The sequence below is a fragment of the Camelus bactrianus genome, chromosome 5, assembly GCF_048773025.1.
Source record: "Camelus bactrianus isolate YW-2024 breed Bactrian camel chromosome 5, ASM4877302v1, whole genome shotgun sequence".
NCBI classification, from domain to species: domain Eukaryota; kingdom Metazoa; phylum Chordata; class Mammalia; order Artiodactyla; family Camelidae; genus Camelus; species Camelus bactrianus.
The window spans coordinates 95,691,494-95,708,397 of NC_133543.1; the positions used below are offsets into that span (position 1 = coordinate 95,691,494).

At 39.9% G+C, this 16,904-nt stretch overlaps 1 protein-coding gene across 6 annotated transcripts in view; it reads right to left on the bottom strand.

Moving 5' to 3' along the window:
- The window catches only part of SPHKAP (SPHK1 interactor, AKAP domain containing), a 136,705-nt gene that overhangs the window by 29,238 nt on the left and 90,563 nt on the right, over window positions 1-16,904 (bottom strand). For all 6 annotated transcript variants that reach the window (XR_006722566.2, XR_012507193.1, XM_045512125.2 and 3 more), the window contains 4 exons: window positions 15,243-15,302; window positions 13,257-13,391; window positions 6,195-6,450; window positions 1,279-5,044 (listed from right to left, as the gene is read on the bottom strand). Coding sequence is in view for 4 of the 6 variants with exons in the window: in XM_045512125.2 (XP_045368081.2) it covers window positions 1,279-5,044; window positions 6,195-6,450; window positions 13,257-13,391; window positions 15,243-15,302 (4,217 nt within the window). In the remaining 2 variants the exon portion in view is untranslated. The remainder of the gene's footprint in view (window positions 1-1,278; window positions 5,045-6,194; window positions 6,451-13,256; window positions 13,392-15,242; window positions 15,303-16,904) is intronic.

Below are 16,904 nucleotides of genomic sequence, written 5' to 3' on the forward strand. Positions count from 1 at the left end.
CTAATGTGAGGTATGGTACTCCTTTAAGACTTTCATAAGTATTGTCTATAGCTGGAGAATTACTGATATAAAAGAATGTGTCTTAATCAGCTTCATTTGGTTTAAGTTCATGGTCTTTTGCTTGTATGTTTTCATGCTTTCTTCCTCCTGCATTTTTCTAAGATTTAATTCAGTTGGAAAGCTATGTTCTTAGCACTAAGTAGCTAGAAAGGAAATACTCTAGTGCATCTGGACCACCCACCACCCATACCTTGTAATGATGCTTTATAGTGGTGAGGGGCATGAGCACCTGAAGATAGAACCCTTTTGCTTCCCTGATGGGGATGGGGAGGTATTGGAAGCTTTCAAGAGCTGGTGAAATTTAGGAAACTGTGTTCAACTTGTTATCTGAGGTTAAACATTTAAAAACCACAGGCTTTTTTGTACAGTTGGTGTATGTCTCCAAAAAGACCACACAGGCTATTTCTCAACTTATGTTTTCCAAGGCCAGTAGATTAAATTTTGTCTTCCTTTTCTTCTGTGTTTTTCAAAACTGTAACTATAGACCAAAAATTTCTTAAATGATACAATGGTCTCATATTCAAGAATTCTGTGAATGTGCTACAGAAGACGGGAGTTGTAAAAGGAACTGACACTTCCTTAAGCAGCCTGAGAGACATAAATTATCTTGCCTCAAATTCAAAATGCACTTACATCTGCATCACAATTTTCTGGAAAAGAACTATTGAAATAACAACATTCCAGGGTCGTTTTGCACTTCTGCTTTTGTGTTTATACCTTGCACCTAAAGGGCCAGCTCTTGTGGGACATAGTATCCTTGCAAAGCTCTTTAGAGCAAGACAAGAAAGAAAAACTTGAAAGGAGAGACCCTAGAGAGAAAGGATATCAAAATATTTAGTGTCAGAGTCCAATATTAAAATTTATTTAAATTAACTTTTTTCAAATGGACAAGTTGATTTTTTTTTGTTTGTTTTTTTGCTTGAAAATCGCCATGAGTTAGTTTCAAAACGTAGCATACTATGGAGGGTTGATTTTAATAGGGAGAACCACACTTCTTTTCTTCTGTTATATACATAAATTTAACATGTTTTAGAAATTTAAAAAATAAAAAAAAATTACTTCCATCTTACCATTGTAAGTGCATGTTACCCCTGGGAGGTCATTTACTATCTCAGGAATGCGGTTTTGCATCAACAGGTCACTAAGATTTAGAATAAATACTAAGATGCAAATTCCAGTCCCAGGGCCCTTGTCCCACCTAAAAGATCGTTCACTCACCCAGGGTTTTGGCAGGAACTCACAGCAGTGTCTCCACCCCTCACCGCATCTGGGAGTTTTTCCTCCTTTGCACTCTCTGCTGCTTCCTCTAGGGGGCTGCTTTTAAAAAGGACATGTTGGGATTCTCCAACACAATCTTCTCTCTGATCTGTTTCAATCTGAATTAAAGGCACTTCCCTTGAGCAAAGTGACCTCCTGGTGTGGCTTAGAGAGAGAGCATCACGGCACGAGGAAGTTTCCTTTTTAGAATCTAAACTGTTTTGACTTGTAAGAGGAGCAGCTTTGCTTGGAGACAACACTGGGGTATGTTTGCTTTCAGAAATAGAATTTTTCCTCGGGTAATCAACGGACTCCTGAACAAGAAGGGCTGGCCCACTTTGCACTCTGCTCGAAGCTGATTTGTTCGCACACTTCTCCACTTGCAAGGGAGAGACTCCAGAAGCCGGTTCAGCCTCCGCTGCCAGGATGTCGTCCGCTATAATTTTGTTCTTCCGCATGAGGGCTTCGATTGAGTTTGCCCACGTCTCGTGAATTAACATGTTTGTGATCTGGTCCGCCCCACCTCTCCGATACAAGCAAGAGTCAGATTTGCAGAGACCTGTTGAGGAAGCGCTACTGACCCGCTGGACGCTGAGGAAATCTTGCTGGCCCCTTTGAGCAAAGCTATCTAAGGAGTTGGCTTTGATGGGCACGTTCACCGTCAGCCTGGCGCCCAGGGATCTGCCATCGGGCATGGACGACTGTCTGTAACACAGAGGGGATCGCAGAGAAGGCGACAGCAAGCCAGTGGCCCAGTCCTGGCTGCTTCGTCTGGAGGAAGTACCCTCTCTGCTCTCTCGTTCGATGTCCCGCAGCATGTACCTGTAGAACTCCTCGGTGATGCTCTCCGTGCTGGACTGCTTAGAGGCACAGCTTGACCTCACACTGAGGTGGTCATTTTTCCGGCAGGCTTGTTGCATCGCTGAGTTCAGGATGCTGCTGGCATTCTTGCCTGCGTAGTAATCCAGCAGTAACTCGAACCCTCGTCCTTCATTTTCCATCTGGCTCACCATGAACCTGGAAAACTCATCGGTGATGCTCTCACAGCTGGACTGCTTGGAGACGGAGCTGGCCCTGCTGACCGGCTGACTCAGGGCGCTCGTTAAGCCCAGGCTGTGTACATACGCCCTGGCGTCGGAGTCCTCCTCCGGAATGCTTTCGCAGCTGGAGGCCTTCAGCCGGTTCCACCTGTCTCCACTGAGTAACCGACTCCGGGGGTAGTTCTGGGCTTGCCAGACGCCGTCCACCACGGAGAACTCTGTGAGGTTCATGATCTTGGCTGCCACTTCGTTTGCAAAAGTACTGACAGAATCTGGGATGTCTTCAAGGTTCACTGACTCGTCCACAACCCTGTTCATCAGCTTCTCCTTAAGCTCCGGGTGCTCATCTGTTTTCCTCTTGATCTCGCTGAGCCGCGGGGGCTTGTGTTTCCTCACGGTGCCCCCACCGGCCTGGGTCTCCTTCTTCCTCTTCAAGGATCGGCAGGATAGGTTCGGGGTAACAAGAAACTCATTCCCTCTTTTCCACGCGCAGAACCAGGGTTGTTTTCCATTGGAGTTGTCAAGGCAAATCGCTGCGATTTCCGTTGCCATGGAGACAATCGTCTCTGCTAATTCTTCTGCAAAGTCTGTGATGCAGTGTATGTCTGCGTGTTTTGCCTGTAGCGTGGACTGAGCAGGAAGCAGCAAATCATTCCCTAACAAAGACGGGTTAACTTGAACGTCATTGTTTAGAGGTGAGGCACAATTGTATTTTTCTCCAGCGTTTGGATTGACACTGTCCTCAGCATCCTGGGAACTGCTGCTGCCCTTGCCAACTGTTGGTGTCATTTCTCTCTCCAAAGGGACTCTGCACTCATTCTCGTTGCGACTGGATGGTTGATGAGGGTTTTTTGTATCCTCACCCACCGTTCCTTTCAGATTTATTTCTTTGGGGGATGTTTCAGCAGACACTCTGGGACTACAGGTCAATTCAGATTGCAGTGTGGGGTTCTGGAAGAGGCCTGGCTTCTCTGGGCCCTTGCTGTCTTGCTTCGGGGGTGCATTGTCTACAAGATCATTGATAACAAGACACATGCCATGTGGATTGCTAAGCCGATGGCCGCTGGGGCACTCAGCGGCTTTTGTCCATGCTTGACTAGCAACCTGATCAGTTGGCTGGAAGTCTAATTCTGTTTCCCGCCATCTGATGGTCTCCTTAGAAAGAACGGTGGGACATTCACCAAACCTTACAATGTGGCTCATCTTCTTGAATGTGAAGCATATCACATTGAAGAGCAGTTGATTCGTACTTTCCATTAAAGCGTCCAGGGTTTCGGATGCGTGCCGGCCATCCTTGGGGTCGATTATTTTATTTTTCTGGTGAATTTCATCAATGGAATGCTTCAGGATAACATTGGACAGGGTCTGTGCTAGTTCATTCCCAAGGGCATTTTCTGAGCACAAGGTCTGAGGCTTGGAAACATTTTCTATGATTCTCCTGTTCATTGATTGCATGAGGTGGCCAATGCTGCCGTAGGTACGTGGCCTTGTTAAGATCAGAGCGGCCTCCTTGAGCAATGCCTCTGCAATGGCTTCGCTCCCCAGCTCCACGCTTTTCCCTGTCACTAAGCCACAAACTGGGGGGATTGCTGCGGAAGATTCAGCTGCAGACAGGAAGCCACCTGAAGCCACAGGACACTTCACCGCTCCAGGTTCGCCCAGGCCACAGACAGCAACGGCACCCGCCACCTGAGTCATGCCACATAGAGCAGACAGAAATGAGTATTCACTGATGGAGGGTTCCTCGAGTACCTGGGATGTTTGAGTTTCGACTGGTTCATTGCCTCCCAGAGGGAAGTTTGAAACCAGGGATTCTTGCTCCATTTTCAGTCTTTCTGTGGCCTGTGGACTGGAAATGGTTCCAATCACAGTGGCCGCACAGGCTAATGCCACTTCTAGAGCACTCTGGGGGTGTCTGCTGGAGTTCTCTCCAAAGAGGACACCTGAAGTTTCAAATGAGACATCTGTCTTGGGCCACGAGGAGATACTTGGCTCAGGGCCAGCATCACCACCATCTGGGCTCTGAACAATGACGATTTTGGGGAGCTCATTCCATGACTGAGGGACCATAGTATCTTTTGTGGAACAGCCACTGGGGCACAGAGCACTTCCTATGGAAGCACTGACTGCAGATTCCTGGGGTAGGGCAGGCTGAGACTGAGATAATCGAATAAATGCATCTTGCAGAACAGATTCTGCTAAATTTGTAGCATACTCGCCAGTTGTGGCTTCTTCATCTCGTCTGGGAAGAAGAGAGTTTGTGCCATCCTCATGGTCTCCTGGATCCAAGTTGCTGTCGCATTCAGAGAAAGTACCACACGTAGAAGGTCCATCTTTCTGAACCATCCTTGAGAAATAAGCATTGCCTGGAATATATAGTGCCCGTGATTTTTCCTCTTGACCTTTAAAATTTTCTGAATAATAATAATTTGTGGTTGGCCTTGCATTTGCGACAGCTTCCCCTTTCCATGCTAATGGCTTGGCTGAGGGACCTAGACTCTGCAGAGTTACATCTTCTGCTACTTTCCCCAGAGATCCTTCTGCTTTAATCAGTGGTGTATGACATTTACTAATGCATTTGTCTTCCAAAGTAGAAAGTAACATTTTCTTGTTGTAATTCCATTCCTCCTGAGTGGCTTCCTTTTTATTTTCTAAAACATTGGCTGAGATATTTATATTTTCATAACCTAGCGAAGAGAAAATGAGGGCCACTATTACTTTTTAGATGGCAAGTTCCCAGGAGTATAAAATAACATTTACTTTCTAAAAATGCCTTAAAGCATTGGGTACTGTTTTCTTTTTTTGGAAAATAACATTTTGAGTGTTTCCTCAAAGAAAATGATTCTGAAAAAGATTTTGAGTTTAATTGTGGACCGCCAGCTCAACAAAATGGCTTTCAATGTGGGATACAAATGGCAACACTAGAGTTGGGGAAAGCATTTGGGAGCTGAGGGCTGGTCATCCTGCTTCAGAAAGAAAGTAACCCAGACAATTGTGTCTTGTAGCTTCCCAGTGGGTACAGAGGAAGGAAGGACGATGTTTAGGCAACCTAAACAATGGGCCTTGTTGAAAGATTTCCTCTGAAGTTGGCACAGGACTTGCCCCAAGGACTGTGACAACAGAATCTGGGGCATCCCTTCTTCTGTGGGGACAAGAAACCCATTGTTCTCTGAGCTTTATTAATGAATCAAAAGAAAGAATAAATAAATGGACGGTAAGCACTTTGCTGGGTTATTTTCTTCCATCCTCACAATAATAATAGTTAAATATAAAATATATATATGGTCAAATATAACAAATATATATATGTGTGTATATATATATACACTATATATAACTATAACGTTTATTATAGTTTTAAGGGCACTATTATACTCCCAAATTGTGGATAAGGAAACTGGGGCTCAGAAAGACAAGATAATGGGCCCCAGGTTGCAAATTTTACAGAGGCAGTGCTAGGATTCAGGCCAGTTTAACTCAGCTTCAACTAATAGATGTCCTTAGTGGAACTTAGGGAAGTTAACTTTCTTCCAAGTGATAGTCTTCATCTCTTAGCAAGCAGAGGATTTTGTTTTAAAACACATAGATTTCCTTCAGTATCCCTAAGGCATCTTTAGGGAGAGTGGGGCCGTCTAACCATTAAATCTGTTGAAGTGCATCAGTCAGCATCTTCACAAGTGTTTTATTATCCTCTCTCCCTCTTTAAACTCAGTAAGCGAAGATTGTGATGTGTCAGCCAAACTGACGTGGCCTGAAACTTTTCTGGAATTCCACCCAGACATTATTACAGGGTGACTAACTTCAGGATGCACATTTGTTTTACTGGAAAGTTCTCACCGTTCCTATACTCCTCCACCTCGCTTTCCTCCTCCAAGTGTTCAGATGCAGTGAGAAAGTCTTCTTCAATTGAAGACAAGGAACAGTTTGTGTCATCCTCCACTTTTAAGATGTTTGTATCCAGGTGGAGCTGCCGCTCCTGTATCAGCTCCAGACCAATCAAAAATTTGTTGATTTCAAAGATGATGCAATTGGTACTGTTTGGTCTATTCCCTCTTGCACACTGGACCAGGCAGATATCTGACAGCCAAGGACACTAACAGTGGACAGAGAAAAAGGCATTATTAAAAGAGAAAATATAAAACCACTGCCTCTGACCTTTCTTCTTCAATTAATCACTCCTGTTAGAAGGAGTGGGGATCTTCAAAATATTTGGAATATCTTCTGGGCTTATACTGATGAACTGCTTGAAAAAAATTCAAATGATGCTTGGGAACACAGGGTACCTAGGAGAAAGTTTGACTTAGTGGAAAGTAGGCCAGTTGAATCACATATTTTTGTTCTTTTCTGTCAAGGCAAAAATTTCACTGGGCAAAGTTTAGTGGGAACAGAAGACCTTATTCAAATAAGAGAGAGAGGCCAGAACTGAGTTGGACCACAACTCCACTGAAACAAAAGGCAATAGGGTTTTTAAGAGCTGGTATAGGGGGATTGAAGTCCATCTGTGTTTGCTAAGGAAAAGTAAACTTTTTTTTTCTTTTTTTTTTAATTTCAGAATGAGTTATTATTTATTTTTTAGTTGAAGTGTATATAGTCAGTTTACAATGTTGAGTCAATTTCTGGTGTACAGCATACATATACATACATAAATTTGTTTTCATATTCTTTTTCATCGGACGTTACTACAAGACACTGAATATAATTTCCTGTGCTATACAGAAGAAACTTATTGTTTATCTATTTTATATATATAGTTAGTATCTACAAATTTTGAACTCCCAATTTATCCCTTCCCAACCCTTTTCGCCCCAGTAACCATAAATTTGTTTTCTATGTCTGTGAATCTCTTCTTGTTTTATAAATAAGTTAATTTGTGTCTTTCTTTTAGATTCCACATGTAAGAGATATCATATGGTATTTTTCTTTCACTTTCTGGCTTACTTCACTTAGTATAACAATCTCCAGGTTCATCCATGTTGCTGCAAATGGCATTATTTTATTCTTTTTTATGGCTGAGTCATATTCCAGTGTGTGTGTGTGTGTGTGTGTGTGTGTGTGTGTGTGTGTATAATGTCTTTATCCAGTCATCTGTTGATGGATATTTAGGTTGTTTCCATTTCCTGGCTATTGTGAATAGTGCTGCTATGAATACTGGGGTGTATGTATCTTTTCAAGTTAGAAAAAAATAAACTTTCTTATATCTTCAGAATTGGAGGTAGTTTTGCAAATTGGAGCAAAGTGCCCACAGAAGTTAGGTTCCTACCCTTCCAGACACAGAGGAATTAACTTCTTTGATGACTACATTTCAAGGAGATGGTTCCTAGGTAGGTCCTTGAGAAAGACATTTTTGGGTTGTAAAAGTATCAAAAGGCTTTTAAGATAATTTACATCTCAATAGGGCAGAGCAATAATTTATAATGATAAGTTTTCTAGAGTAAATGTTCTGAGAAAAGAGAGGTCCAGGGCTAGAGTCAGGAAGAAGGCTGTATAATGTTTCATCAGGCTGAGGGGGATGTAAGGCTGTCTTGGGCACTCCTCTTGATTAAATTGAGTCCCATGTTCTCAGACCAATATCTTTTTCTGCCTTGATGCTACTCAGTAGAACTTCTGCCAGTATTTCAGATGGATAACAAGTGTTCTATCGACTACAATTATAGTTTATAATTTGCATTGCTCATTTGAAGAAGCAGCCAAAACGAGATTTTAAAAAACCCACTGGAAGTAGAGGAATTCTTTTAAAAGACGGCTGGATGGGGACAGCAGTGAAGGAGGCTCAGATCATTAGATCACATTCCACTGAGACCTGTTAATTCTGTTCAGTTCTAAGGCTACAGACCATCTCCCCATTCTCCACTACACATTTGCACTATTCATAGTGATATTCAATAAACTAGTAATAAAAAAGGTTCAATTGTCTGTGCATAGATTACTAGTAAATCACAAACATGTCTTGTACGCTGGGGTTTTAATTTTTTAAAAGGAACAATATACTGATTTATAGTAATTTTTAGGAGAAAATTCTTTGAATGGAAACGAAAGTTACTAGGCAGGGGGAAGCTAAATAAAGTGGAATTTGAAATGTTTGGAAAAATACGTTATGTCTAAATGTTCAACTTACAAAGGGGATTATTTAAATGTGTTTATCTGTGGGTGGGGTTAATTAGGTCTAATCCTAGTTAACTTGCCATTTCAGAATCCTTGAGTCTGAATGTATGTGTATGTGAGTGGTGAGTATGTGTGTATACAGAAGAGTAATGCACAGAGACATCCATATTATATTTCTGAAAGTAGTGTATGTTTTTCTTATATAAATATCATTTATCTATCTCTTTGATTGACTATAATTAGAATAATTCTAGGACAGATGATTTTCTTTTTTTTTTTTTTTTTTCACCTTTTTTTATTTAATAGAGATACTGGGGATTGAACCCAGGACCTCCTGCATGCTAAGCATGCACTCTACCATTGAGCTAAATCCCTCCCCGCTAGGACAGATGATTATAAAATGAAAAAAATTCAGTCATTCTCCTGGGAACCCAGGGATCCCTAAGAGGCTCAGAAATAGAATTTACCTATGTACATATGTGATTATGTCTGTTTCTCAAGGAAGGTGGCCCATGACCTTCCTTTTCAAAGTGGGGTGTGTACTAGCAGCCTCAGCATCACATGGGGGCTTGTTAGAAATGTATAATGTCAGGCCCTGTCCCACATTTACTAGACCAGAAAATGCATTTTTAAGGAATCTTTTGGTGATTGCTACAGACATTAACATTTGAGAAGAACTGATCTATAGCTTTTATGAAATCCACAAAGGGTCTGTGATCCCCCCCATGGTGAGGACCCATTGCTATAGAAGAACAATCAGCTGCTTGAGTAATTTTCTTTCTACCGAATTCAGACATAATACATGAAAGTGAAATTTATCAGATACTTTCTGAATGCCTATTATAGGCAATGTATGCTGGGAGGTGCAGACATGAATCAAATAATTACCCTGGAGGATGGGACACAATGTACTCCCGGCAGATCAGACATGAATAAAAATAAAAATAGAGTCTAACCATACGACGTTGCCAGATTTGCAGATCAAAATAACTGCATGTTGGTCATTTCATATCATTTAGATTAAACATACATATAACATAAGGTGAAATGGGGGTAAGAATCAAAAGAAGTATTAACAAAATGGTAAGAGCAGTTACGTAATACTTCAAGACAGACAGGGAAAGGATGCTACTAGATGTGCAATGTTACACAGGTACTCTTAGGAAGAAAATGTATTTTCTTAACAACCTTCCTGAAAGTAAGTAAGCATCCTGGGAGTCTTAGGTAAGTGGTGGCAAACAGCACAGCCTGTAAAATAATGGCAGATATTATCGTGTAATTTTTATGGTAGTCTATTCAGTGCTTTGCATATCTTACTACTTCCAATGCAAACAATTTTCTGTGAGGTTGCTAGTGCTACTGATCTGTTACAGATAAGAAATCAGAGGCACAAAAAGGCTAAGTGGTTCTTTCAAGGTCACATAAATATAAAGAGGAAGAGCCAGCATTGCAGTCCAGGACTGCTGGATTCCAAGACCTGTGTCCTTTCCAATTTTCCTCATGGCCTCCTGGTCCAACCAACAAAGATCCAGCATGCACAATCAAGGCATGTGCAGTGTGAAAAGGATGGTGGGTTGCACCTGGGCACTCAGTACTATTATGTCTTTGTCTCAGAGAAAGAACAGCCACAGATCTTATTGGAAGTAATCAGCATCTCAGAAAAATGTCTTTTTGTAGGAAAATAACTAATTTTACTTGTATCTTCCATTTGGTATTTTACTTGACTGTTGGCTGTCATAATGATTATTTTTCTTAAGAGTTTTTTCAGAGTCTTATCCTAAGACTCTATTAAGGATGATCTGGGGAAGAGAAAGGGAATTGCTCTGTTGCCTCCTCACTTGCTGCTCACTTGAATGCATTCATTAGTCTTTTGAGACGCATATGCGTGGGTAGTTGTGTGTGTGTGTGTATGTGTATAATATTCACAGAAAGAAAGTTTCAGAGAATACCAGAATGTAAGTAAGTAGCTCCATGAAAGCAAGGTGTCTGACTTATTTACCACCATCACCTCAGCATCTGGTGCATAATAAATATTTGTTGAATGAGTGAACACAGGAATGAATGAGGGATGTTATGAATATTTTCTTAACATTTCACCCAACGTATAACTTAATTGTAAAACAATGTAGCAGTGCAAGAAAGCAGTAGAGCTGTTACTTGCTGAGGTAAACAAAACAAAGACATGAATAAACAAAGAGAAAACTGCTCACAGATTACAAAACTCCTCAGGAAGCAGAAAAGGCACTCTCTACATCATCCTAGCAGCAACATTGTGTTTTTCTTGCTCAAAGGAGCCTAGCCAGTTTGTAAATGGATGATTACTCCTGGTGTTCTCAGTACTCCACCAATGATAACTTACTATACTTTAAATATCATTTTCTTTCTACTTCACCTTCCTTCTTCTTTTTTTTTTTTTTTTGAATATAGAAAGAAAATAAAACACTTTGCATTTAAATAGTCCTTTGTACTTCTCAAGGTGCTTTCGGTATTTTTCCGTTTTATCACTCTGACTAGTCTTTGAGACTAGAGGAAACATGTTTATTTTTATATTTCCATTTTATAGAAAAAGAAATTAAAGTTAAAAGAACTTTATCCAGACTAGTGAAAATTTTAGGCTGACCACTGCATTCTTCTTTGGTATTGTCATTTCCTGGATCAAGGGTGCCAAGTGGCCTGCTGATTCCCTTCTTCACTGGATCAGTGGGAACATGAGCTGTGCCCTCGGGATGGATTTAGACTTCCCCGATTAACCCAGCTCAAGCTGCCTCTGCCAATATCTCCATCCTTACTTATGGATTAACGGGTAATGAACTTTCATGGGGCATGGTGGTCAAACTTGGAATTCCCCTAACAAGTAGGTACTGGCTATGGTTGACTAAGATGGATTCAGCGTTGGCACAATGCTCCAACACTGTTGACCTTTTAAAACGTATGGGCTGTGGTACCTCCAAAATGATGTAGTCCTTTGGGAGACTACAGAAGGGTGAAGAGATGCAGAGAAAGTGGTGAGGGCTTTTGGAATAAAGAAGAGTGAAATATTTAAGAATGTTGTAGCTTGCTGGCAATTCTTGACAGGTCCTAGGAATGTACACAAAATTTTGAACATGTTTTTGCTGGATAATCATTAATGAGTTCTGGGCAGTTCGACTTTCCCTGGCACCAGTGAACATCTGTGTTACCTTTGAGATCCAACATCATTCACCCTTCTTCTGGTTCTCATATCCTGGGAAGCACCATTTTCTGGCCCACTCACAGTCTAAGTGAGTCACAAGGAGCTAATTCATTTCCTACTCCAGAAGTTATCATGTGACTCAGGACTGGCCAATCTGAACACTGCTTTCTCAGGCCATGGTGATTGATTCAGAAATGGACGTGACACATGAGGTCCAGCAGCCCACCATGAGGCTATTTCTGGGAGCTACCTGGAGCAGACACTCACTCCTTCTTGCTATTCTTGAATCCAAAGGGGTGTTGCCTCTGTGCAGACAGAGCTTGTCTGGTGATCGGATAAACAGAGAAAAAGCAGGAAAGAGGCCACCAGAGAAAATCCATGTCCTGATGACATTGGTTAAGTCCCTGTATTTAATCTACCTACTGGATTTTTTAGTGACATGAGACAGTACATTCTCTTTGAGCTTAAGCCAATTTCCTGTTATATTTCATCATAAACCCTAACAGTCCTGGTGCAGAAATACTCTTAAAACTCAGGTTTTAAAATTATTTTCAATTATCATGATTTTGCCTAATATAAAGAGGGCATTTAAAGCCATTTCTGTGTTCTCCTTTCAAAACTATTAATTTTCCTCCTAAGGAAACAAGGTGTTAGATTGACTGGGAAGCATTTTGTTCTAGTCTTGATAAGCAAATTGTAATGAACTCTGTGTAGATTTTCACTAAGCATCTGGAGTACAGCAAGAAATAGTGGGTGGGCCTCTGAAGTTTTTGATATTGTGATGGATTAAAGAATAAAAGAAGATTTAAAACTTTCCAGCGAAATTAAAACTCAAGGAAGAACAATTTGGAAGAAAACAAATGCTCATTATTTTTATCTGTAGCTGTCACTACCAACATATCTTACTTGAAAAACTTTGCCGTCTTTTACACAGTGTATCTTTAGCGATCTTTTATGTATTTTTCTGTAAATAGGTTAAATAATTTAAATTTTAAAGCTTTCTTCAATGTTATAATGATTTATCTAATAATAATGAACATTAGTAGGCTGAATGTTAATAGTATTTTAATTCCTACTTTATTTTTAGTAACAGTCTTTTCTTCTGGGGATTTCATTTTTGGGCTTAGAAAACTCCATTTACATCTTTGGGACTGCTATCCTGTATTTATTAGCTTGGCTGGTTTGGTATATCCCAGGAAATAAATAACACCCAGAAAGAAGAAATTATGCAGTTCTGGATCCACATGGTATGAATTAGAATTTTGCTATTATTCCTGAAATAGAAGGCAATTCTATTTTTCATTACCCAGGAGATTTGTAGAAAGCCAAGTGAACCAACCAATGCCTAGTGTGTCCACTCTAGTTTAAGCATAACTTAGCACCATAAACTTGAGAAGATAATACATGTTAGGAGTTGACGTAAGGGAAACTGTGTCAAACTATGAGGGGCCATATTTAGGAAAAAAACAAGAAAAGCCTATTCTTGAATACAAACACTTTTAAACTCTTAAGCTATGGGAATTTATATATAGCATCTATGGGAGCCTCATACTGCTTTGTGCTAAGAACTGACCACAGGTAACTTATTACGATTGAATAGTTTATCAAGAGCTTGTATGTCTTACCTGTGAAAGTTCAAAATCTGCCTGGAGATTTCCAGATGTTAACCCACTTAGGAGGACAATTTCATTCTCTTTTGGCTGTTGAACATTCATGGAGCTGATAAGTTTTGGAAGATCTGGCGAAACGTTGACCAGTTTCTGTAGGACAAGGATCTTTATTAGTTTAGATGATTTATTTTCACTTCCAAAATACTACCCCAAAACTACTTCCCTTGCAAAAATAATATATTCATATAATTACTCATAATAGAGATTACTTAGTCTGCTAAAATTGTTACTAGGTGAGATTGTGTAAAGTTGAAGCACAAAGGTTTAGATTGGAACAGAAAATTTCCCAAGCATAAAGATTTAAACATTTTTCAGTTCTAAATTTCCCAAAGAAAACACTTAATGATTATTGTGACACCAGAGGAATACATAATAGTTTGGGAATGCTTTTTCCTTTTAAGTCCTTGGATAAGAGACTCATTGACTCATAATCATATGTTCTAATAAAACCTATAATAACAACATCAATAATAAAATAATTACTAGCATTGCTTTTCTGCAATATAAGTCACCATATCCAGGACTGTACATATGTTACATCACTACATTCAATTCCTACAACACCCTTATATGAATTAGGCACCACTGTTACTTTCTTTTTACACATAAGTAGCCTGAGACCCGGAGAAGATTAATATCCTGAACAACTTTATGTAGCTAAATCAGCTTACGTACGTACTTAGGCAAAGCAGGAAACTGTCTCAAATCACTCATAAAGTCTTTAAGAACACTGCTTTTTTTTGCTTTAGTCTTTTTGTTGTAGTAGACATCTATACTTTTTTTTTTTACATATCAACAAAAAGAATTTCAAAACCTGAGAACACAAGTGGAGAACACTAAGAAATTCATACACAACTCAGATTAGTTAGAAATACGCATTTACATATGCATTTTACAGACTCTAAAAATGTAATTTTTATAATATTACTACATGTCCATTTCACATATATTTAAAAATTAAAATGTCATCTATTTACATATTTAAATACTGTAATAGCTGTTTGAAAGATTACCATGGAAACATTTTTGTTTCCATGGAAATCACATTAATCGAAGAGATAAGAGTAGGAAAAAATGCTGTTAAGTTATAGGGCATCTCTTCTATGTCATAAGGTTTGAAGGAAACACAGTTCTTAAGATGCCAACTTGCTTTCTTCCTTCCCCTCTCTCTTTAATGGCCTCTGCACCGTAATTCCATCAAATGAAATTATATGTACAATTTCCTTTGAAGATCTCGCCAGTACTGCACAAGTAAGTGATATTTGGAGTTCAGTGGAAATCTATAACAAATAAGCTGTATGGGCAATTGAGTTTGAGAAGCTTCAGGTGCAACATTATCAAGACAAGAACATTATAGGAGTGAGTGATTTCAGGTCTCCTGTCCTGTGTGACAATCAAGCTGCATATGGTGTGCTATTATACATTAAACATTAAACAGTGCTACACCAACCAGTGAAATCAAACCATCTTCAGCTGTGGGCATGAAATGATAATCGTAGCACACCAATTAATTCCTCCCACTGTACCCACAGGCTCTGGTTTCAAAGGACTGATTAGATCTTCAAGTGTTTGCATATTGCCAAGGATTTACAACAGGATCCTTGCAACCTTGGATGAGCTCGGAATATTTAGCTGTTGCAGAATGCAAAAAGTTTGGGTCCCAGGTGACTGTAGGGCTGGGAAACCAAGGTTAGATAGAAAACACTTGATGAAAGTAGCAGGAAGAAGCAAACCTCATAGCCAGAGGGTGGGGCTGGCTGGTAACAAGTTTTGTAAAAACCTCGGAAAAGTCATTGCAGACAGGATGGGCTGTGATAAAACCTTCTAATTAAAGAGTCTCCTACAAAATGAGCATCATTTACAGTGAAATCAGGTTGGTTCTCTCATGAATACAGCTAGCCCTAGAAGTGAGCTCCTGGAGAGCTCAGCTCTCAGTGTTACCTGCTGTAGGTGCTCCGTGCTGCACGCATCCTTGTTTATATCCAGGTTCACAAAGCAGACCTGGGAAAGAGGGCAGGTAACATCAGTCAAGTGAGAAATCTGGTGGCCTTTTTGAGGAAAGCAGATACTAGTTTGGGGCAAAGGACTTGAGAGTTGTACACATTTTGTGTAGTTGATCTGGCATAGAAACAGCCATCTTACCTTTGGGCTTCCGTAAAAATCTACAACATCCTATTCATAATTCCCACTGAACCCACCAAATGCCCTCTGCCCCATGGCAGGACAAACAAAACAAAGCCTCTTTATATGAGAGCCAGTGTTAACAGTCCCAACAAAACTTTCAGGTTTATAAAGCGTTGTCGAATCTCATGAAATAAGAAAAAGACTTGTAATACTCTCAACCTCTGTTTATAACTACAACAAACACTTCTTGCAGTTTCCCTCTTTCCTCTCATTTTCTGCTCCCTTTCTCCACCCACTTTTCATATCATCTATGATAAATGGATTTCTCTTTGTCTCATTGTTTGAGTTAATTTTAATGTATTTAATCTCGCAGAGTTTGCCTCTTTTTTAGCTATCTTAAATAAATGTTTTAATAAATAAGAGTACAAAAATAATAGCCACAGTATTATATAACAATTCAGAGCAACAATATAATACATCACACAGGTTAAAAAAAAAAAGAAAAGAATCTGCTACGGTCATTCAGACGGGGATGGGGAAAAGAAAATTTTAAGAAAAGTCTCAAAGGGGCGAGATATGCTCTTGAGTGATGAATAGGATTTTGATGGGGAGGGAGAGCGGTGCACGTCCCCAGTAGTTCAGATAGCATGAGTGATAGCTGGAAGGTAGGAAAGTGCAACACACTGTAAAGAAACAGGGAGAGAGTCGATTGCAACACAGACCTGGAGAAAGAAAAGTGTCAGAAACAGGTCTTGGAAGGTTCATGTCAAATGAGGTAATGCAAATGCAGTTTTACAGTAGTTTGCTAAAAATCATCCAAACGTTTTTATTCTTAACAAGTTGATCTGATCATACAAAACTGAGGACATTAATTATCTGGGTATTTAGTCAGATGTTTGGACTTAAGTAGGCGCCTCCAAGCATATGGGGCCTTTTGATTTCAGTTAGTTGTTTGAGGTCATGGTTTCTTAGAGTCCATTCTTTTTCTTTTTGAGGTTAAAAAAGAACCATAATTAAAAGATTTTTGGGAAAAATTTAAAGACTAAAATTGTTATATATTGCTGAAGGGCAAAGATCACTGCTGTTTTACTCCCAAATATTGGGAGATTTCTTCCATTTCCTGGGTTCACAGTATCATTGCAGGGCATCCTTAGGGAAGAGTGTCTCCTTGTTAAGAATAACTTGATGGTGGGGGGAGGCTATGGCTCAGTTGTAGAGCGTGTGCTTAGCCTGCATGAGGTCCTGGGTTCAATCCCCAGTGCCTCCATTACAATAAATAAATAAATCTAATTACCCCTCTAAAAAGAAATTTTAAAAAATTTAAAAAGAATAACTTGATGGGCATTTGGGGTAAAGAAGGGCATGAAACTCCACCCACATTCTCATTCAGAGGTTCTCTTCCTTTGGGTTAATAAGGTGGGTAGATAAGGAGGATTTGGGAATGAATCCTTTCTCAGACAACGCAAATGAGAGTATAAA